The following is a 25,191-nucleotide window of genomic DNA, read 5'->3' on the forward strand; positions in this document are numbered from 1 at the left end:
AGCAATTAGAGAAAGAAGAACAAAAAAACCCCAAAGTTAGCAGAAGGAAAGAAATCATAAAAATCAGAACAGAAATAAATAAAAAAGAAATGAAGGAAATGATAGCAAAGATCAATAAAACTAAAAGCTGGTTCTTTGAGAAGATAAACAAAATTGATAAACCATTAGCCAGACTCATCAAGAAATAAAGAGAGAAGACTCAAATCAATAGAATTAGAAATGAAAAAGGAGAAGTAACAACTGACACTTCAGAAATACAAAAGATCATGAGAGATTACTACAAGCAACTCTATGCCAATAAAATAGACAACCTGGAAGAAATGGACAAATTCTTAGAAAAGCACAACCTGCCAAGACTGAATCAGGAAGAAATAGAAAATATGAACAAACCAATCACAAGCACTGAAATTGAAACTGTGATTAAAAATCTTCCAACAAACAGAAGCCCAGGACCAGATGGCTTCACAGGCGAATTCTATCAAACATTTAGAGAAGAGCTAACACCTATCCTTCTCAAACTCTTCCAAAATATAGCAGAGGGAGGAACACTCCCAAACTCATTCTACGAGGCCACCATCACCCTGATACCAAAAACAGACAAGGATGTCACAAAGAAAGAAAACTACAGGCCAATATCACTGATGAACATAGATGCAAAAATACTCAACAAAATACACCAAACAGAATCCAATAGCACATTAAAAGGATCATACACCATGATCAAGTGGGGTTTATTCCAGGAATGCAAGGACTCTTCAATATATGCATATCAATCAACGTGATACACCATATTAACAAATTGAAGGAGAAAAACCATATGATCATCTCAATACATGCAGAGAAAGCTTTCAACTAAATTCAACACCCATTTAAGATAAAAACCCTGCAGAAAGCAGACATAGAGGGAACTTTCCTCAACATAATAAAGGCCATATATGACAAACCCACAGCCAACATCGTCCTCAATGGTGAAAAACTGAAAGCATTTCCACTAAGATCAGGAACAAGGCAAGGTTGCCCACTCTCACCACTCTTATTCAACATAGTTTTGGAAGTTTTTGCCACAGCAATCAGAAAAGAAAAGGAAATAAAAGGAATCCAAATCGGAAAAGAAGAAGTAAAGCTATCACTATTTGCAGATGACATGATACTATACATAGAGAATCCTAAAGATGCTACCAGAAAAATACTAGAGCTAATCAATGAATTTGGTAAAGTAGCAGGATGCAAAATTAATGCACAGAAATCTCTGGCATTCTTATACACTAATGATGAAAAATCTGAAAGTGAAATCAAGAAAACACTCCTGCTTACCACTGCAACAAAAAGAATAAAATATCTAGGAATAAACCTACCTAAGGAGACAAAAGACCTGTATGCAGAAAATTATAAGACACTGATGAAAGAAATTAAAGATGATACAAATAGATGGAGAGATATGCCATGTTCTTGGATTGGAAGAATCAACATTGTGAAAATGACTCTACTACCCAAAGCAATCTACAGATTCAATGCAATCCCTATCAAACTACCACTGGCATTTTTCACAGAACTAGAACAAAAAATTTCACAATCTGTATGGAAACACAAAAGACCCCGTATAGTCAAAGCAATCTTGAGAATGAAAAACGGAGCTGGAGGAATCAGGCTCCCTGACTTCAGACTATACTACAAAGCTACAGTAATCAAGACAGTATGGTACTGGCACAAAAACAGAAAGATAGATCAATGAAACAGGATAGAAAGCCCAGAGATAAAGCCATGCACATATGGTCACCTTATCTTTGCAAAAGGAGGCAGGAATGTACAGTGGAGAAAGGACAGCCTCTTCAATAAGTGGTGCTGGGAAAACTGGACAGCTACATTTAAAAGTATGAAATTAGAACACTCCCTAACACCATATACAAAAATAAGCTCAAAATGGATTAAAGACCTAAATGTAAGGCCAGAAACTATCAAACTCTTAGAGGAAAACATAAGCAGAACACTCTATGACATAAATCACAGCAAGATCCTTTTTGACCCACCTCCTAGAGAAATGGAAATAAAAACAAAAATAAACACATGGGACCTAATGAAACTTCAAAGCTTTTGCACAGCAAAGGAAACCATAAACAAAACCAAAAGACAACCCTCAGAATGGGAGAAAATATTTGCAAATGAAGCAACTGACAATGGATTAATCTCCAAAATTTACAAGCAGCTCATGCAGCTCAATAACAAAAAAACAAACAACCCAATCCAAAAGTGGGCAGAAGACCTAAATAGACATTTCTCCAAAAAAGATATACAGACTGCCAACAAACACATGAAAGAATGCTCAAATCATTAATCATTAGAGAAATGCAAATCAAAACTACAATGAGATATCATCTCACACCAGTCAGAATGGCCATCATCAAAAAATCTAGAAACAATAAATGCTGGAGAGGGTGTGGAGAAAAGGGAACACTCTTGCACTGCTGGTGGGAATGTGAATTGGTACATTCACTATGGAGAACAGTATGGAGATTCCTTAAAAAACTACAAATAGAACTACCATATGACCCAGCAATCCCACTACTGGGCATACACCCTGAGAAAACCATAATTCAAAAAGAGTCATGTACCAAAATGTTCATTGCAGCTCTATTTACAATAGCCCAGAGATGGAAACAACCTAAGTGTCCATCATCGGATGAATGGATAAAGAAGATGTGGCACATATATAAATGGAATATTACTCAGCCATAAAAAGAAACAAAATTGAGCTATTTGTAATGAGGTGGATGGACCTAGAGTCTGTCATACAGACTGAAGTAAGTCAGAAAGAGAAAGTCAAATACCGTATGCTAACACATATATATGGAATTTAAGGGAAAAAAATGTCATGAAGAACTTAGGGGTAAGACAGGAATAAAGACACAGACCTACTAGAGAATGGACTTGAGGATATGGGAAGGGGGAAGGGTAAGCTGTGACAAAGTGAGAGAGAGGCATGGACATATATACACTACCAAACGTAAAATAGATAGATAGTGGGAAGCAGCCGCACAGCACAGGGAGATCAGCTCGGTGCTTTGTGACTGCCTGGAGGGGTGGGATAGGGAGGGTGGGAGGGAGGGAGATGCAAGAGGGAAGAGACATGGGAACATATGTATATGTATAACTGATTCACTTTTTTATAAAGCAGAAACTAACACAGCATTGTAAAGCAATTATACTCCAATAAAGATGTAAAAAAAAAAGAAAAGAAAAAAAAAAAACAATGATTTATTTGACCTAATTCATTTTATGAAGCTAGTATTACCCTGATACCAAAACAAGACACAGACAATACAAAAAAAAGAAAACTACAGACCAATATGCAGCATGAATAAACACAAGAATTCTTAGCAAAATATCAGTAAATCAAATTTAGCAATATATAAAGAATTATATGCCATGACCAAGTGGGGTTAATTCCAAGGAAGAGAGACTGGTTCAACATTCATATATCAGTGTAACCTACTATATTAACAGGCTAGGAAAGAAGAATCATGTGATCATATCAATAGACACACAGAAAACATGTTTGACAAAATTCAACACTCACTCATGATAAAAACTTGAAAAATAGAAATACAAGGGAACTTCCTCAACTTGATAAAAAATTATCTACCAAAATATAAATCTAATATTATATTTAATGGTGAAAAACTGAATTCTTTCCCCCTAAGATTGGGAATAGGATGTCTGTGCTCATCATTCTTATTCAACACATCTAGCTGTTAAGATCTATCCAGTGCTGGAAGATGTAGCAGTGCCATAAGGCAAGAAAATGAAATAAAATGAATACAGATTGGAAAGAAAGTAATAAAACTGTTTTTGTTGATAGGTGATATAATTGTCTATATGAGCATCTCAATGAATCAACAGCAACAACAAAAAACCTCCTGGAATTAATAAGCAGTTATAGCAAGGTCACAGGATACAAGGTTAACATTACAAAAATCAATTGCTTTCCTATATGGCAGTAATAAACAACCAGAAATCAAAATTAAAAGCTCAATACCATTTAAATTAGCACTAATCAAAGTAAAATACTTAGGTATAAATCTATCAAAATATGTACAAGATCATTTTGAGCAAAACTAAAATCTTTGTATGAAAAGAAATCAAAAATCTAAATAAATGGAGAGATATTCAGTGTTCGTGCATAGGAAGACTCATTCAATATTATTAAATGTCAGTTTTTTCCAACTTAATCTGTAGATTCAACACAATCCCAATCAAAATCCCAGCAAGTTACTTTTGTGGGATCAGCAAACTGATTCTGAAGTTTATATCGAAAGGCAAAAGACCCAGCACAATACTGGAGAAGAAAAAAGTTGAAGGACTGAAACTAACCAATCTCAAGATTTACTATAAAGCTACAGTTATCAAGACAGTGTGGTAGGGGTGAAAAAAATGGACACACTAGAGAGCCTAAAACAGACCCATGCAAATATAGTCAATTGATCTTTGACAAAAGAACAAAGGCAATTCAATGGAGAAAGGATAGTCTTTTCAACAAACAGTGCTGGAGCAACAGGATATCCACATGCAAGAATAAGTAGATAAATCTAGACACAGACCTTACACTTTTCACAAAAATTAAATCAAAATGGGTCACAGACCTAAACATAAAACACTAACTCTAAAACTCCTAGAAGATAATATGGGAGAAAATCCAGGTTATCTTAGGCTTGGAGATTTTTAGATACAACACCAAAAGTATAATTCATGAAAGAAAAAATTGATAAGTTGGGGACTTCCCAGGTGGTCCAGTGGTTGAGATTCCGTGCTTCTAATGTGGGAGGGCGTGGGTTCAATCCCTGGTCAGGGAAATAGGATCCCACATGCCATGCAGTGCAGCCAAAAGATTAAAAAAATTTTTTTCTTGATAAGTTGTACTTCATTAAAATTAGAAACTTCTGCTCTGTGTAAAACACAAGAGTGAACCATAATGTAAACTATGGACTGTGGATGATTATGATGTGTCAATGTAGATCCATCAATTGTAATAAATGTACCAATCTGATAGGGAATGTTGATAATGGAAGAAGCTATGCATGTGTGGGGCAGGTGATATGTAGGAAATCTCTTTATCTTCCCCTGAGTTTTGCCGTGAACCTTAAACTCTTCTAAAAAAGTAAAGTATGAATTAAACAAACTTCTGCTCTGTGAGAGACACTGGGGAGAAAATGAAAAGATAAGCCACAAATTGGGAGATAATCTTTGCAAAATACATATCTCATAAAAGATTGGTATCCAAAATATACAAAGAAATCTTAAAACTCAACAATAAGAAAACAAACAACCCAATTTAAAAATGGGCAAAGGTTCTGAACAGAACCTCACCAAAGAAGATATACAGATGGCAAAGCATCATATGCAAATATGCTAAACATCATATAGCCTTAGGGGATTGCAATTAAAATAATGAAATACCACTACACAAGTATTAGAATGACTGAAATCTGAAACACTGAGAACACCAAATGCTGGTGAGGACGTGGAGAAATAGGAGCTCTCATTCATTGCCAGTGGGAATGCAAAATGGTACATTTGCATTTGGAAAACATTTTGACAGTTTATTAGAAAACTGAAAATACTCTTACTATATAATTGAGCAATAGCACTCCTTGGCATTTACCCAAATACTTTGAAAATTTATGTTCACACAAAAACCTGCACACAAATGTTTATAGTAGCTTATTCATAATTGCCAAAAATTGGAAGCAACCAAGATTCACCAATGGGTGAATGAATAACCAAATTGGTATATCCATTCAATAGAATATTATTCAGTGATAAAAAAGCAATGAGCCATCAAGCCACAAAAAGACATGGAGTAACCTTAAATGCGTATTGTTAAGTGAAGGAACACAGTCTGAAAAGGATACATGCTATATGATAACAAATATATGACATTCTGGGACTTCCTTGGCGGTCCAGCAGTTAAGACTCTGTGCTCCCACTGCAGGGGGTGCGAGTTCAATCCCTGGTGGGGGAACTAAGATCTCACATGCTGCACAGTGTGGCAAAACACAAAAACAAATATATGACATTCTGGAAAAGGCAATATCATGGAGATGGTAAAAAGATCACTGGTTGCCAGAGGTTTGGGGGCAAGGGAGGAATTAATAGATGGAACACAGAACTTTTTTAGGGCAGCAAGACTATTCTGCATGATACTGGAATGGTGGCTACATATCATTATATATCTGACAGAACAATACAAAGGGGCTTCCCTGGTGGCGCAGTGGTTGAGAGTCCGCCTGCCGATGCAGGGGACACGGGTTCGTGCCCCGGTCCGGGAAGATCCCACATGCCACGGAGCGGCTAGGCCCGTGAGCCATGGCCCCTGAGCCTGTGCATCCGGAGCCTGTGCTCCACAACGGGAGAGGCCACAACAGTGAGAGGCCTGGCGTACCACAACAACAACAACAACAACAAAAAGAACTTTAGTTAGTAACAATGTATCAAAATTGACTCATCAGTTGTAACAAATATACCACACTAAAACAAGACGTTAATAATAGAATAAACTGGTGTGTGTATGGTGGGAGTATATGGGAACTCTAATTTTCTCTGTAAACCTAAAACTGCTCAAAAAAATAGTCTATTAATTTTTTAAAGTGTGGTATATCCATACAATGGGCTACTATAAGGTAATTTTTTAAAGCCCAAAATATTTTTTTGTTTTGTTTTGCGGTACGCGGGCCTCTCACTGTTGTGGCCTCTCCCGTTGTGGAGCACAGGCTCCGAAAGTGCAGGCCCAGGGGCCATGGCTCACGGGCCCAGCCGCTCCACACCATGTGGGATCTTCCCGGACTGGGGCACGAACCCACGTCCCCTGCATCGTCAGGCAGACTCTCAACCACTGCGCCACCAGGGAAGCCCCAAAAAGCCCAAAATATTGGTACATGCTACAACATGGGTGAACTTCAGAAACATAACCCTGAATAAAAGAAACCAAATGCAAAGGTCTACGTATTGCAGTCATTTATTTCTATAAAATGTCCAGAAAAGGCAAATCTATAGACAGAAAGCAGATTAGTGATTGCCTGGCACTAGTAATAGGAGGGGCACTGACTGCATATGGGCAAAAGGGATCCTTTGGGAGTGATGGAAATGTTCTAAAACTAGATTGTGGTGGTGTTTGCACAGCTCCATAAATTTGCTAAAAATCATTGAATTATATATTTTCAAATGAGTGAATATTATGACATGTAAATTAAAACTGAATGGAGCTGTTTTAAAAGAACACATAAATAAAAGGTTAGTCATTAAATACTTTCAACTGATTATGGGTGCAGGGAATAAAGCAAAAAAGAGTAAACAAATGAAACAAGAGATATACCTTTTGAGGCTCAAATGATGAGACACGAACTAAGGAGTTTAATTCAAACTTCTGCACCAAGAATTTTATAGTTTTAGGTCACATATTTACGTCTTTGATCCATTTTCAGTTAATTTTTGTACACAGTGTTAGGTAAGGGTCCAACTTCATTCTTTTACATGCAGATATCCAGTTTTCCCAGCACCATTTCTTGAGAAGATGGTTCTTTCCCCATGGAATGGTCTTGTCACTCTTGTCAAAAATCATTTGACCATACATGTGAGGGTTTACTTCTGGGTTCTCTATTCGGTTTAATGGGTCTATGTCTGCCTTTATGTCAGTACCACACTGTTCTGATTACTGTAGCTTTGCTAAGTTTTGAAATCAACAAGTGTGAGTCCTTCAGCTCTGTTATTTTTCAAGATTGCTTTAGCTATTCAGAGGCCCTTGAGATTCCATATGAATTTTAGGAACTGTTTTTCTCTTTCTGCCAAAAAATGGCATTTGGATTTTCATAGGGATTATATTTAATCTGTGGATCACTTTGGGACGTATTGATATCTTAACAATATTAAGTCTTCCAATCCATGAACTTGGTTTGTATTTCCATTTATTTGTGTCTTCTCTAATTTCTTTCAGCAATGTTTTGTGGTTTTCATTGTATAAATTAATTATATAACTTATAATTGTATAAGTTAATCTTTGGTTAACTCCTAAGTATTTTTTAATTTTTATTTTTTTAATAAATTTATTTATTTTTGGCTGTGTTGGGTCTTTGTTGCTGCATGCGGGCTTTCCCTAGTTGAGGCGAGCGGGAGCTACTCTTCATTGCAGTGTGGGGGATTCTCATTGCGGTGCCTTCTCTTGTTGCGGAGCACAGGCCTAGGTATGCGGGCTTCAGTAGTTGTGGCTCGCGAGATCAGTAGCTGTCGCTCGTGAGCTCTAGAGCGCAGGCTCAGTAGTTGTGGCGCACGGGCTTAGTTGCTGCACGGCATGTGAGATCTTCCTGGCCCAGGGCTTGAACCTGTGTCCCCTACATTAGCAGGCGGATTCTTAACCACTGTACCAGCAGGGAAGTCCCAGTACTTTATTTTTTTAATGCTATTGTAAATGTAATTGTTTTCATAATTTCATGTAATTGTTTCCTTTCAGACTGTACAGTTAGTGTACAGGAAGGCAACTAATTTTTTCATGCTAACTTTGTAGCCTACTACTTAAGTGAATTCATTCATTGGTTCTAACAGGTTTGGGGGAGAAATCTTTAGGGCTTTCTACAAAAAAGATCATACCATATGTAAACAAAGATGATTTTACTTCTTCCTTTCAGATTTGGATGCTTTTTATTTCTTCTTAAAATTTCTTTTCCTTGCCTAACTGCTCTGGCTAGAACTTCCAGTACTATGTTGAATAGAAGTGGCAAAAGTGGACATCCTTGTCTTTCACAAGGAAAGTGCTGTAAATGTTTAAAAACTGGTGACTCAATAAATATCAAATGAATGAATAAATCGGCCAGTGAGGAGCAAAACAAACGAGTATGGTTGCTTGATCTAAAGAAAGGTAGCTGCCATGGTGTGAACAGCCCTATGGAGAGGTCTAGGGGAAGCCCAGTCAGGCATCCAGATGATTGCCTCCCCAGCCAACTTATTAACTGCAACCTCACAAGAAATCCTCAGCCAGAACCATCCAGCCCAACTAAGCTACTCCTGAATTCCCAACCTTAGAAACTGCATGAGATCATAAATGTTTCTTATTCTAAGCTGCTGAGTTTTAGGGTCATCTGTTATGTACTAATAGATAATATAGACAGCAAATTAGTGAGTGAATGTGAAATGACACTGCATAGCAATTGTCAAAACAGTATAACATAGGTTTGGGTAAGACATGTGGTTTTCTAAGGAGGTAGTGAAACAGTATCACGATCTCCTAAAAACAAATGATAGCACATCCTACTTCCTATCCTGTTTGAACAATGACCTTGTCTTTACAGATGCAAGGAAAGAAAAAGTAGAAAAACAATGATCTACATCGTCATTATTAAGGGATATCATCAAAGACCCCCCACCCAATACCCACCATATCTAGGTACTACAGTGCCTGAACTTCCACTATTAGAGAGTCATTCTTTTGAGTTCCTTTTCCTAGAGTCTTCCTATAAGTACATTAACAATTATATATAAATGCTCTCACAACAAATACCAAATATGTACAGAATGAAAAAGTACAAGATATGAAAAAGGGAAGGCTTTTTGGTAAAGATAGAAGCATCACTTTAAGGATTTATAACTGTTTTTCTTCACTTTTTCAATCATAGGTGAAATATAAACAGTTTTTATCAGTTTTCTACAATAAACAAAATTAAAGTTAGGAATATTACAATAATATATGATCATTTTCTTTGCCCAAATTAACATCTATCATTCAGGAAAGTCTTTTTTTAATCTAAAGCAAACCTTTCTTGAAAAAATCTCATGGAAAGCAATTTTTCCATTCAGATATATCAAGGGTCTTTATTGTTCCCTATACTTTTTTCAGCCTGGGATGATTCATAAACACTTTATTCATAAAGATGGGCAGCTGCTCTATTTGCTGAGTGAGCATCTGAATTTCCTATGAAGATCTTCCTTTCTCTATAGCAAAAGAAAAAAACACTTCCTGATAGTTATCAGTTATGTTTATAGTGACAAAATTAATATTCAGAACCACAGAGTTTACCAAATTGGCTAATATCAAAATCTAGATTTTTAAAAAGAAACAAATTTGAAAGAGTAACTCATCTATCTGTCAATATACTTACAGACTTCCAAGATGGCTCATTTGCACCAATTTCCTGAATCCTCTCTTTCACAGCTTCCTCCATGGCTGGTATGGGGACAACACTGTTGCTGGGAAGAGTAAACAACTGACTAAGGAATTTCTGATAGTGGAATCACAGTTTTAGTTTTCCAGTGGAATGAACACAGAGGTATGTTTGTTTTTCCTTATGGATCAAATCTTTTCAACATTTATCCCAAATTTTCTGCCTGTCTTTTGGTCCTTCAAAGTGAAAAATGTTGTATCTTTCAAAGTTCTTGGCCAGGATAGCTTCATCTTTATCCTAAATATACTGACATACATGTTAAACTCCCATTTCGAATTTAATATGAAGACATCTATTTCCCTCCTTTTGAAATATAAATACAGTCATAGTATGAAACCTTAGGACAGAAAACCCCACATAGAAAGAAAGACTTATGAGTCATCAAATGAGAATGGTAACAGGGGTTGAAATGATGGTACTGGGAAATCATTTCTAGAATTCAGTAACTGAGTATAGAGAAGGAAAATTTTAAAGGAGATCAAAAAGATGAAAGTTAGAAGACAGTAGGTTTTAGCTTAAAAAAATAAGAATTTTCTTAAAATTAGGGCTGTCTGAAAATGTAATGGCTTTTGGAGGGGGTGGGCAGTAAGTCCTTGTCACTGGAAATATTGAAATAGACATAGATAAATACCTGTAAAGAATGTTGACTGAAAACTTGGTATATGAACTTTAATATTGCATCCACTTCTAAGATTTTGTATTTCTGTGCTACAGATGAAAAAAAAAATACAAGTTCAGGATCACAATCACAGTTCATGACAGAGTTGAGGATTAGAATACTAATCCTGACTAAGACTTCTAAATCCTGACATAATGCTCTGAACCAGAGTTTGATGAATGTCATGTAGCTTAGCAAAAGTGTGCCAAGGAAGCAAAAGGGTTTTTCAGGTCTGTATTAAGTGAATAAGTGAGAGGGGAATAAAAGTCCTCTAAAGCAAGAACAGGGTATGAGAGGAAATGTCCAAAGAATAAAAACGAACAAAGCAAAAGAATTTATCATTATACTTGTATTTTAATTTCACATATATTTATTTGGTGTGCCCTGTATATATAACGTAGTGCTACATATTCCTGAGGACAGAAATAAATTAGATAGTATCTACTCACTATGTTAATAAGTACAATAATAAGACAAAATATAAGTGCCATAACAAAGTATAAACATTTTCTATGTGAACTGGAGAATAAAGAGATCATCTGGAATAGAGATGACCCAAGGAACAAAAATAAATTTCCAAAAAGAGACGGTATTTGAGATGGTCCTTGAGAAGTGGATTCATTCATTCAACAACCAAAAAATTCACCACATTGCAAGTTTGGTCATTCATTCATTCCATAAATTTAAGTATTTTAGACATATTTATTGAATTCTGCTAAATTTCAAACATGGTAAGTATTCAGCAGTGAACAAAATAGATAAAAATCTCTGTCTTCAAAGAACTTATACCCAGCAGGGAGTAAGGGTGGAAGAGAAAATAAGTTAAACCAATAACATATATATTCGACAGAGATAAGTACTATGGAGAAAGATAAAATAGGGAAGGGGGACAGTGTAGGAAGGGTGAGGGAGGTGTTGCAATTTCAAAGTGAGTGGTCAGGGAAGGCCTCACCAAGAAGGTGATATTTGAGCAAATACACGGAAGAGCTGATGACAGAGTGAGCTCTGCAGATATCAGGAGGGAGAGCTATAGGAAGTAGGAAGAGTAAATGCGAAGGCTTGATGTGGAAGTGAGAATGGTGTGTTTGAGGACCAGTGCAACTAGAACGAGAGAGAGAGAAAGCAGAGGGGAATAAGGTCCAAGGAGATAGGAACTCTACTGTGGTAAGACCGGGTAGGCCAGTCTGAGGCCACTGTAAAGACTTTGGATAAAATTTCCACAGGAGGGCTTCCCTGGTGGCGCAGTGATTGAGAGTCCGCCCGCTGATGCAGGGGACACGGGTTCGTGCCTTGGTCCGGGCAGATCCCACGTGCCGCAGAGCGGCTGAGTCCGTGAGCCATGGCCGCTGGGCCTGCGCGTCCGGAGCCTGTGCTCCACAACAGGAGAGGCCACAGTGGTGAGAGGCCCGTGTACCACAAAAAAAAAAAAAAAAAATTTCCACAGGAGTGAGTGTAATCTAGGTAGAGGGAAAAGCAAGAACAAAGATGGAGAAGCAAGGGGAAGGGGGGAAATTTTGAGGAGCACAAGAACTCTTTCCAGGATCATAGTATCTAGAGGAGTAAGGGAGATAAATAAGGGTGGAAAATATAATAGAAAAGGCCTAGATATAACACAGAAGCATTGGAATTTAATTTCTGAGTCAATGGGAAAGTATTAAAAGCATGAGTGAAAACACTGAAGCTGTACTTTACAACAATTAGGATGGTTAGAATAACAGAGTCTAATAACAGGCAGCTAATAAATGCAGAACAAATACTATAATTTTTTAAAAAATTTTATTGGAGTATAGTTGATTTACAGTGTTGTGTTAGTTTCTGCTGCACAGCAAAGTGAGTCAATTATACATACACATATATCAACTCTTTTTTTAGATTCATTCCCCATATAGGTCATTACAAACTTATGGTTACCAGGGGGTAAGGTGGGGGTGAGGGATAAATTGGGAGACTGGGATTGACATATACACACTACTACATATACACACTACTATATACATATACACACTACTATATTCATATACTACTACTATATAAAATAGATAATAAGGACGTACTGTATAGCAAAAATACTATATTTTAAAATATCAATATTTTGTCATTCCTAGTGAAATAATTAATTCAGGTAAGGCTCATCAATGAGCTCTAAAGCCATTAAGTGAAAAATTGATGGGAAACTAGATAATCTCACAGTGACTTAATAATGGTTACAAGACATCATGTAAATAACAACCTCAATGGTGTAAAAGTAAAAGTTTAAGTGAGAGAAGTCAGGAAATAGAACAGGGAAATAGAATGAAAGGAAAGAGCAAGGACAACAAAAATCTTCACTTTACTAAATTAAAGATCAAGAGATATCATAAAGAGTTGAAACAACAAGAAAAAAAGTGTCAGTATATTAATTTAAATCACAAAAATAACCTATGGAAGAACTAAAAATAATATAATTCTACTGTGAAGATGAGAGAAAGGCAATGAAGAACTAATGCCAGTTATCTAAATCTTCCACCATAGGTGGAAGTCAAGAGACAATTTCTAAAGTTGAATTCAGAAAGGAGAAAGCTCTTCCTTGCGGCAGAATGCCAGTAATACAGAAGTTATGATGGAGTTAGGAAATAGATACATGGAGGAAAGTTTGATGAGAAAGAGAATATTTAATATTATATATATACAAGGATATGTTTCTTTTTATTATTTTAATTGACATTTGAAAATTCTTTGAATTCTTTTAGTCTACTGACACAGGGTACATTTGGTTGAAAGAGAAAAGGCAGAGTGAAGAGACCATTCCAGAGTGAAAAGAAAGAGAAGAGTCAGAGTAAAAAGAAACCAGGCCCTATGTGAATATGAAAGGACAAGAAGATACCATGGCATCATGTAGAAGCTGGAAAAGGCAAACACATTATCCCCTAGAACCTCCAGAAGGAATGCACCTCTGCCACCACCTTGATTTTAGTTTGCTGGACCTGTGTAGGACTTCTAACCCACATAACTGTAAGATAATACATGTGTGTTGTTTTAAGCACTGGGTTTGTGGCAATTTATTTATTTATTTATTTAGGCTTCGCCAGGTCTTAGTTGCGGCACATGGGAGCTTCGTTGTCGCATGCGGGATCACTTAGTTGTGGCATGTGGACTCTTAGTTGTGGCAAGCAGGTGTCTTAGTTGCGGCACACAGGTTTCTTAGTTGCGGCATGTGGACTTTTAGCTGCAGTATGCGAACTCTTAGTTGCGGCATGCATGCGGGATCTAGTTCCCCAACCAGGAATCAAACCCAGGGCCCCTGCTTTGGGAGTGTGGAGTCCTACACACTGGACCACCAGGGAAGTCCCTGTGGTAATCTGTTAGAGCAGCAATAGGAACTAATACACCAGCTCTCCTCCATTCACTCTTGCAAACATGAATGTCAATTATATCTGAACCCATACCTGGATTCAGATATAATTGTATGCCCCCAATATTAGCTCTTATATTTAGGTCTATGATTCATTTTTAGTTCATTTTTGTATATGGCACAAGACATGAATCAAAGTTTTTGCTTGCTCTCTCTTTTTTTTCTTTTTGGCATATGGATCCAATTGTTTCAGAATCATTTGTTGAAAAGACTCCCCTTTCATCACTAAATTGTCCCTCTATCTTTATTTAAAATAACAACACAACAGATGTCCATATATGTGTGGTTCTCTCTGAACTTTCTATTCATCCCATTTATCTTTTTATTTATCTTTACACTAATATCACACTGTACTGATTACTGTAGCTTTAAATAAATCTTTTTTTTAAATAAATCTTGAAATCAGATAGTGTTAACCCTTCAACTTTGCTACTCTTTTTCAAAGAATTTCAACGGTGTTTGGCTATTCTAGGTCCTTTGCATTTGCATATGAATTTTACAATCAGCTTGTCATTCTTATAGATGATGATAGTACTCTTCTCCCAAACAAACTTTATAAAAGTAAAATGAAAATTATTTGGCACCCTGAAGTAAAAATGGAAAAACAGTAGTGTAACTCTACTTTCCTGATTAATAAAATGAAAACACAAAGGGAATTTCATCAAGCACTAGAAAAGCATTAAGAAAATGCTTCACCATGCAGGCGTAGAGAATGGATTTGAGGACACGTGGAGGGGGAAGGGTAAGCTGGGATGAAGCGAAAGAGTGGCACTGACATATATACACTACCAAATGTAAAACAGATAGCTAGTGGGAAGCAGCCGCATAGCACAGGGAGATCAGCTTGGTGCTTTGTGACCACCTAGAGGGGTGGGATAGGGAGGGTGGGAGGGAGACGCAAGAGGGAGGGGATATGGGGATATATGTATACGTATAGTTGATTCACTTTGTTATACAGCAGAAACTAACCCAACATTGTAAAGCAATTATACTACAATAAAGATGTTAAAAAAAAAAAGAAAGAAAGAAAAAGAAAATGCTTCACCAAAAGCAAAAATTCCAAAATGTGAAAATCAAATTTTGGGTAATTCTTCTGTGAAATTCTTAAAATAGCCCAAATTTTTGTTCTTCAGTACATACTTACCCCTTCAGGGAAGAAGCATACATAATAATTCCATTGTCTATTCCTAAAACAAAGATTAGATATCTCAAAAATTGGGACTCTAATTCCAGGGAAATGCTCTTACAGCAGTGAAAGTATATCCCAATTATGTATTAGTCATAACAGAATCAATAGGAGAAAGCTCAGAGATCACCTAGAAGTTCTCAACCCAGGTGACATATTAGAATCTTAAAGAGGAGTTTAAAAAATACGTATGCCTGGGCCCTACCATGAGTTCTGATTGATCTTAACTGATCTAGGATGGAGACTAGGCATATATATTGTAAAAGCTGCCCAGATAATTCTAATGTGATGATAGAGAAGGACTGTCCAACTATTTATATTTTCTTTTATATATGATAAAACTAAGGCAGGGAGAAATTGACTTTCTCAGGAACGGAACTAATAAGTATTAACTAAAACAATACAATATAATATTTACCAAAAATTGTTATTAGTTATTTACTGGTGATAACGATACTACCCCCAAAACACAGTGCCTTAAAACAACAAAAATGTATTATCTAACAGGATTTTGAGAGTGGCATACTTGAGTGATCTGGTTCAGGGTCTCCTGTGACATTGCTGTCAAGTTGTCACGTGGAGATGCAAACATCTGAAGGTATGACTGGGGCTGGAAAAAAAATGCTTCTAAGGTAGCTCATTCACATGACTGTTGGCAGGATGTTTCAGTTCTTCCCTGGCTATTGGGAGCAGGCCTCAGTTTCTTGCCACAAGGGCCTCTCCAAAGCACTGTTTGATATGTCCTCAGGACAGGGCAGCTGGTTTACCAGAATGAATGAGCCAAGAGAGGGAGCAAGGAGGAAGTCATGATGCCTTTTATGACCTACAGACATGCCTCCACTGCTGCCATATTCTACTCATTAGAAGCTAGTTACTAAATCCAGCCCACACTCAAAAGGAGGGAATTAGCCACCACGCTTTGAAGGAAAGAGTATCAAAGAATTTGTGGTCTCATTTTAAAACCACTACAGGAATACTGTCTGTTTGGGTTTTTCACGTAAAACAACGTATTTAAAAATTATATACTCCTGCACTGGGGATACAAAGAAAAGTGACAGAGGCAAAAACCTTATAGAACTTACCTCCTATGACAAGAAGGACAGTAAATAAGTATAAAAATTAATAAAATACTTTTAGATAGTCATAAGTGCTGCAGATAGAAAAGAATAATGTAACAGTGATCAGGGAAGGGAAATGAGGAAGTAACTCTTGATAGTGTGATTAGACAGGCCTCCTATGGATATATTAAGATAACAGATCATACTATACATTCTATTAGAAAACCTGACCTTATCATCTAACAAGGTGAGGGCTGCTAACAAAATACCATAGATTGGATGACTTAAACAACAAACATTTATTTCTCACAGTTCTGGAGACTGGGAAGTCCAAGATCAAGGTACCAGTCAATTCAGTTCCTAGTAAGCCCCCACTTCTTTGCTTGCAGTGTCTTCACTCAGATCTCTTTTCTTCTTCCTGTAAGAACAATAATCCCAACATAGGGCCCCACTCTCATGACATCATCTAAACCTAATTATCTCCCAAAGGTTCACCTTCAAATAACATCACATCGAGGGTTAGTTAAGGCTTCAATATATGAACTTGGGGCAGACAAAATTCAGTCTAATATACATACTACTATATATAAAATAGATAACTAATAAGAACCTACTGTATAGCACAGGAAACTCTACTCAATACTCTGTAATGGCCTATATGGGAAAAGAATCTAAATAAGAGTGGATGTATGTATACGTATAGCTGATTTACTTTGCTGTACACCTGGAACTAACACAACATTGTAAATCAACTATACTCCAATAAAAATTAAAAAATTCAGTCTATAGCAGCTATCTTTCATATCTATACATTTCAATATTTCCTTTAAAACTACATCCATCTTGATGGAAATCTGTATCTTTTTTTTACAATTGTAAATAATGCTGTGATAAACACCTTTATACATATATCTTTGTGTACATGTATAAATATTTCTGTAGGATGAACTCCTAGAAGTGAAATTATTTGGTCAAAGTAAACACATATTTAAATTTTAGATAATATCAAACTGCCCTTCAAAAAGGTTGTAAAAATGTACACCTCCTCAAAATGGAAGAAAGTTTCTGTAGTTACTGCTAGTGTGAACATGTACATCAAAAGATTTTACTTATCTCTTACAAATGGGCCATTCTTGGTCTTCATTTTATTTGATAAATATGTAACATGTGACATAGTTAATTACCCTTTCTTCTACAAAACACTTTCTTCACTTGTCTTCTAAGGCTGAATCCTCACCTGTTTTCCTCCTAACACAATGGACTCGTCTTTTTGATCTTCCTTCCTGGTTCCTCCTCATCTCCTTGAATTCTAGACATTGAAGTGTCAGAGGGATCAGTTCTCAGTCCTCTCTCTACCTACACCCATTCCCTTGGTCAGATCACATCCAATCTCATGGATTTAAATACCACATTTCCACTTGGATGACTAAGAGGCATCTAAATATATCTAAAGCTGAATTTATCATCTTAACCCTAAAACCTGGTCCTTCCACAGTGTCACCTAATATATTTCAACTCAGTAAATGGCAACTCCATCTTTTCAGTTGCTCAAGCCAAATCCTTGGTTTCTTTTTCTTATGCCCCAACTTCCTCTCTTCTTTCAGATTTCTGCTCAAATCAGATCCTGCCTCCCATCACCGTTCCCTACACTCTTAATTTACCTATTTTTTTAAAAAATAGCATGTCTTGGGAATTCCCTGGCAGGCCGGTGGTTAGGGATTCGCATTTCCACTGCAGAGGGCCCAGGTTCAATCCCTGGTCCGGGAACTAAGATCCTGCAAGACGCGTGGTGTGGCCAAAACAACAACAAAAGCATGTCTCAATATGTAAAATTAGAGTATATATTTTTTCAGTGGATCATTGTCTCCTCATCAGAATATTAGCTGAAGGTAGAAACTTAGCTGGTTCTCTATGGTATCTCCAGCACTTAGAGCAGTGTTTTTGGTTGTTGTTGGCATAGTGGCCACTCTATATAATTATTTGTTCAATAAATGAATGAATTGTACAGGTCATACATAGATAATATAATTGGAAACCAGGCCGATGAGGTGGCAAAGGCAGATAAAGCATCCAAGTTTCGGGCCTAGCCTAGGCACTAATATGGAGCTTTAAGCAACTTATCCTTCAAAGTCTTTTTTCATCTGTAAAATGGGGTTTATGCCATATTCTTCAGAAAACAAAGACACTTGGAATGGTCACTATCTACTTGGACTATACACAAAAGTTTCACTACCTGCAACTTCTAGGAACATTTGCTTCAATTCTTCTCTTAATTTCACCTGCTCAGGTATAACACGACTTGAGCGTAGATTTTCAGAGGCTCTTAGGTTGTATTTCCAAAATGCCCACCTAGACAAACTTTTGAGACTTGTAAAGGCAATTATCAGGAAAAAAAAAAATCGCCTAATTCCATTATGGTGATGGTTGCAGAGCTCTTTAAATATGTTAAAAATCATTGAATTGTACACTCAAAACAGGTTAATTTCATGGTATGTAAATTACATCTCAAGAAAACTGTTAATAAGAAATTAGAGATTCTCTAATTCCATATATGTGGCTCCCGTAAGATATCATCAGAATTTAAGAATAAGGTAAAAGCCATCTACCAAAACCCCAAAACGGAAAATGAATAAAGTTCAATAGATGAGCTCTGCCATTGACTTACACCATCCTAAGAAATGGTCTGTAAAAGAAACCCAGATATTTAGTGCTACTTGAGTAACAGATAAATTAGAGAACTGCATCGGGATAACTGTAAGCTGAGTGCCTAAGAACCAGCCAAGTTCCTCGAGCACAGACAGCACTCAACGGACTCAACTTGCAGGACCAGAGGATTGCTCCCCAGTCCTGCAGTCCCGCTCCCCAAGCAAACGCCCAATCTCACTTCTCCAGAGTGGACGTCTACGAGGAGTGTCCGCCCTCGTTGGTCACTTGGCATCTAACCCCAGATGTGAGTGGGGGATCGGACAAAGCCTAGACTCGCAAAGCTGACGACCCTCCCCGCACTGGCCAACCTGGGGTTACCCCGGACGCTGAGGGAACCACGCGGGCTGGGCTTCAACCTTGGCCGAGCATCAGATTTGCCTGAGAAGGCTTTCAAAACTGTCAGGGGCATCACCCAGTCGCTCCGATTCAGTTTCGGGGTGGGGGCCCTGACACCAGTCTGACGGAGCCGGGGAGCAACAACGCCGGACGCCGCCCCACACTCTGCAGCTCTACCCACTGCCGGCCAGCCCGACGCCCGCCAAGCTCCCCACGCGGGACACGGGCCAGAACGCTCCAGCACTGGCCCTGCGCCCTCCGCCCGCGCCCGCCTCCCGCGCCCGCCTCCCGCGCCCGCCTCCCGCGCCCGCCAAAACGGTCTCCCGCGAGACCGCCCCTCGGCTCCGCCCCCTGCCCCGCCACCGAAGGGCTGATTCCCTCTTCAGCTGGTTCCCCGCCCACACGAAGGCGAGATCTGGAACGGCTTTTTCCACCAGCCAATCATTTCCGTCAGCCAGTCACCACCAGTTCCTCCGCATCTCCTTCGCCCTCATCCGTCCGCAGTGTCACACGGCACTCGCCCTACAGCCAAGGGTTACCCACGTTCCCGCCTCAATGGGCTGCGCAGGCGCAACCTGGTTTAGCGGAGCGCAGGCGCAAACTTGCGAACGGCTGTAAGGAAGAGGAACGGGTGGTTCCGCGCGTCCTTGGAGGGAGTGGCTCCTCCAGTTTGGCTAAGTCCTCAGTGGAAGCTTGAGTAGGAGTGCTGCACAGGAAGGTGGAGTTCGCCTCTGCAGCCGCACTTGTCGCTAGGGTGTGTTGGAGCGCAGGCAAAGGTTCAGGGTAGGGAAGGGTCCCTAATAGCCTTTGTTTCGCGGAAGGAGACTTCTGTAGTTGGAAGTTCCGAGTCTGGTAGACTGGGGAGGAGGGGTTGTTCCCACCTTGTCAGACCTGTACACAGGCGCCTTGCCCCTGAGGAAAGAGTCGCCGGGCAAGAAAGTACCTGGTGGCTGCCTGCTGGCTCCTGTACTTATGTGGCAGCAAGCCACATTATTCTGACGCGAAGATGTTTCTGCCAGGATAGTTGGGGATGCCTGGAATCTAGAGTCGAACTCAGAAACCCAAACCTTATTTCCTCTAAGAAAATTCGAGTTCAGCCCAGGACAAGATCAAGGGTTACATGGCAGGTTAGAGACAGATGTTCAACAAGAGCTAAAGTCTTCTTGCACGCCGTTGCTATTTTCCACCGTGCTGAGTGGAACACATGCTAAATGGAGCTCCATAAATTTACCATTTCTCCTCAAACTCTTGCTGTCCTCCATATGTCGTCTCCCCAGTCTTGGACCTAGGGTCAGTTTCTTGTATGGCCCCTTAGAAAATTCAGCATTCCAGTTGACCTCTGCCTGTCTCACACCTGAAGGAGATCTAAATGCTTAAACTAGTGGATCTGGTTGTCATGTTTACTTTTGGTCATTTGGCTAGTTTCCAGTTTGGGGCAATTATGAACAATGCTGCCATGAATAATTTTGTAAATGTCTTTTTGTAGAATATACATACATATTTCTGTTACCTATATATGTAGGAGTGGAGCTGCTGGTTCATAAGGCATGCCTGTGTTCAATTTTAGATGCAAACTGTGGGAGGTTTCTACAATAATGGCTCCCTAAAAGTGTGCTTGTCCTACTCTCCGGAACCTGTGAGTATATTGGGCTACATGGCAAAAGAGAATTAAGGTTGCTAATCAGCTGACCTTAAAATAGGGAGATTATTCTGGATTGTCCAAGTGGGCCTAATGTAATCACAACGATCCTTAAAAGAGGAGGGAGGCAGGAGGAGGAGAATGACAGAAATAGTCGTACGAAAAAGCCTGGGCGGACTTCATGACCCTGGCTTTGAAGGTGGAAGAAGGAGGCAATGCGCCAAGAAAGTGGGCATCTTCTAGAAGATGGAAAAGACAAGGAAATGGATTCTCCCCTCCCCAGAAGGAACTTAGCTCTGAGACCTGCAGAAATGTAGGATAATAAATATTTGTTTCAGCCACAAAGTTTGTGATAATTTGTTACAGCAGCAGGAAACTGATAACACTGCCAAACTTTTCCAAAGTAATTTTATCAATTCATACACTTTGAGAGCTTTGAAAAAAAATGTCCATACTTTACCCTCACACCACACTCACTGAACTGGAATCTCTGGATAAGCCCAGAAAAAGAAATGATTTTTTAATTAGGTGATTCTGCTGCATCTTGAAGGTTGAGAACTATTTGTCTAAATCCTTAAATCTAAGTTCATTTCTCATCATTGAAGAACAGAGTGGCAGTGATTTGGCCACAAGATAAAAGCAGTTCTAGAAAAGATTTGTTCCAGGTAGTGGAATGGTTCCTCTCCCTTGTCTGCTCAGAGTTAACATAGCTAATCTTTTACAGTTAACTCGTTGAACAATCAGTTTCTACTAATACAATTCATAAAGGAGCATTGAGACTAAGGACTCTGTACTTGCAGAAGATTTTTCTTTAACATGCTTATGAAGTGGCTCCTTGAGACACTGCCGCATCTTGGCACGTTCACCTTCATGGAGAACTTGACCCCAAGAGCTGACAGTACTTGCAATTCCTCAAAAAGAAGGAGTTGGAGAAGTGGGGAAACAGCTAGCCTGGCTCGTTGAGTTGTGCAGTCCTTCCAGCTCTTTGTGCTGAGGCCGCAGCAGGCAGCTGACCCTTGGGCCATGACCCTGGGGAATCCTGAACAAGAAGGTGGTTTTCTTAGAGGTTGGGTTGCAGGTGGAGGCTCTGGACAGGGTGTCCCTTCATTTCCTCAAGGATATTCTTCAGAAGAAAGGTAAGTGAACTTCTTACATTGTATCCAGGGATCCTGGAGTCAGGCCCCCCTTGGCAACAAATTCAAAAGTCCTGAGAAGCCCTGGGCAGTTTTCATTAAAAATATGTCATCTAAAAAGAAACGAAATTGAGTTACTTGTAGTGAGGTGGATGGACTTAGAGGCTGTCACACAGAGTGAAGTAAGTCAGAAAGAGAAAAACAAATACCGTATGCTAACATATATATGGAATCTAAAAAAACAAAGGTTACGAAGAACCTAGGGGCAGGACAGGAATAAAGATGCAGACGTAGAGAATGGACTTGAGGACACGGGGAGGGGGAAGGGTAAGCTGGGATGAAGTGAGAGAGTGGCATGGACATATCTACACTACCAAATGTAAAATAGATAGCTAGTGGGAAGCAGCCACATAGCACAGGGAGATCAGCTCCGTGCTTTGTGACCACCTAGAGGGGTGGGATAGGGAGGGTGGGTGGGAGATGCAAGAGGGAGGGGATATGGGTATATATGTATATTTATAGCTGATTCACTTTGTTATACAGCAGAAGCTAACACAACATTGTAAAGCAATTATACTCCAATAAAAATGTTATATATATATATATATATATATATATATATATATATATATGTCATCAAAAGGAATGAAGAGTGAGCCAGTGTTCAAACTATAAACTAGTAGGAGCTAACAGTTCAAGTACTTTCCTGACTAGTGTCAAATGTCAGTTTCCCTTTAAAATTTGAAATACTCCATGGCATGCTGAGCTCCAGAGTGCCTTGGCACACATTTGAGACCCATGGCTGTCAGTTTAGAAGTTGTTCTCATCTTTTCCTTGAATGAGTATTCAAGATAACCATTTTCTTCCAAAGTGTTACTTTTATAAGGTCCAGTGTAACTTCACACCTTCCACCCTGAAGATCCCTCTAAAACTAAGCCCCGCAGGAGTCCTTTTCAATTGACCGCAGCAGGCGCTGAGTGTCCACTCTGGCCTGTTCAGATTCTGACCTGTTCCTACAGAGAACATCTTGGATAAATCTAAAACTACCTTGGAAGATGAGCAGTTTCCTATTCTAAATGAAAAAAATTAGAGATTATATATTTAAAAACAGTCTATTAACTTAGATATCGGCCTACATCAAGGAAAACTGGCAGACACTATAAATACTAAGAAAATTTAAAACACAATATAGTCTATTGCACATTTTTAAGAATTCTTAATGACTTTCCTACCCTTCAACATTTCATATCTGATTTTCAAACTCTCAGTTAATCAAATAGATAAGATAGATTCAAATTATAGAATATAACTTTACCTAGATTCATAAGGGGGTATAACCAAAAAACTACTCATTCTAGAAACAGGCCATTAACTATAGATATAAATATTCCAACTAAGAACAAGTTTTGATTAATATCCTGCTTAAAATACAGTTAATAAATATAATTAGATACTATATATTACAATTAACAATCCAGACTAAACCACAAGTAAATGTACAAAACAAAATTACAACAAAGAAAAGTTAATTGCCAAATATCAAAGGAGAGAAGAGATTTAAGTGAAAAGTTTCAAATGTGTTTTATTCATAACGTAGCCATATTCAAGATGCTGGAGGAAATGTCCATGTCTGCTGAGTTCTGGTTGGCAGAAATTCTTTATTCATTATCCTATCCAGTCTCACATGCAGAAGCAATCTTTGATTTGTCAGAGGCTTTATATACTTGTATAATAAGCCTTAGGTGATTGATGATTTTCTTATCTGCTGTTTTCATGTTAAATCCCAACATCTTCTTAATAGTTTCTCAAAAGTCAACAAGCTACAAAGAACCACAAAAATCAAGACATGTCATTAGTTTTGCTCACCTACTTAACTATGTACAATGAAATTTTTATTAGAAATTTAGTTTTATTAAACATTTCTTTATGAAGTGTACATTATTCTACATTCAAATGTATTTTTAAGCAAAAAAAAATTACAAGAAATCTAAAATTACCTTTGCATTTTAAGATTTGTTTTTATTTTTACAATCTTATAGACTAAACCTAATTTTATTGCTGCTTGTTTTTCATCCATGAGGTAATTATTTTTTGGACTTCTGATTTGCTGTAGGTAATAGCTGTCCCCTAAATACATATCTCTCCACCCATTCTCTAAAAACTGTAGTGATCAACAAGGAGAGCAGATAAAACTCTCCATAAATCATGCCTAAAGCGTAAGTAAAGAATACCACAGACTTCAGTTTTCATATAAGTGGGGAAATAAATATTCTAAACCAACAGAGGCAGCTCCAGAGCCCACACTGGAGTATGCAGTTAGTTTCCTCTGGTGTCCCGGAAAAGGGACAGTTCATAAAGGGGGAAATACGAAGAACAAGTCTGAGACCTGATGAATCAGAATACTGGCAACTGGGGAAGGAAAAGAAAGGGGCTTAGAAGCATGTGAGAGCAGAAATGGCTGATCTAGAGGGCAAGGTTTCTGAGCAGAGAGGGAGCTACTTGGAAGGGTGAGGTGTTCCCTAGAGGCTTCGTGCCAAAGGAAAAGAAAAAAAGCAAGCACTGGAAATTAAGGGACCTATATAAACAAGAGAGTATTGCAAAAACAGACATCACATAAACCCCCACCCCAAAATAAAAGGCTTTACTTCCTAAGTAAACTTTAGCAACTGCACTCACCGTGTCAACAGAAGAGGGTGGTACTGAGTTAAGAAGCCTAGTAAGTATACCCTGCCCCCTAAGTACCCTGAGGTAGAAACACCTGAAATTGAGAGAGCAGGGCAGTCCAAGCGATTTTAAAGTGAATAGATAAATGGCAAATATCCATTTTAAATTGTTATGAGAAGAAAACAGAAAAGCAGTATCATCCAAACTGTTAAGGTGGT

The 25,191-nt window shown here is 38.4% G+C and overlaps 1 protein-coding gene across 1 annotated transcript in view; it reads right to left on the reverse strand.

Annotated features, from left to right (window-relative positions):
* Nucleotides 1-23,910: 23,910 nt before the first annotated feature.
* The window catches only part of LOC115852393 (coiled-coil domain-containing protein 170-like), a 51,321-nt gene continuing 50,040 nt past the window's right edge, over nucleotides 23,911-25,191 (reverse strand). Inside the window, exon 10 of the mRNA XM_030855215.2 lies at nucleotides 23,911-24,129. Coding sequence (XP_030711075.2) covers nucleotides 24,115-24,129 — 15 coding nt within the window. The 3' untranslated portion in view covers nucleotides 23,911-24,114. The remainder of the gene's footprint in view (nucleotides 24,130-25,191) is intronic.

Source organism: Globicephala melas, chromosome 2, assembly GCF_963455315.2.
Source record: "Globicephala melas chromosome 2, mGloMel1.2, whole genome shotgun sequence".
Classification (NCBI taxonomy): Eukaryota; Metazoa; Chordata; class Mammalia; order Artiodactyla; family Delphinidae; genus Globicephala; species Globicephala melas.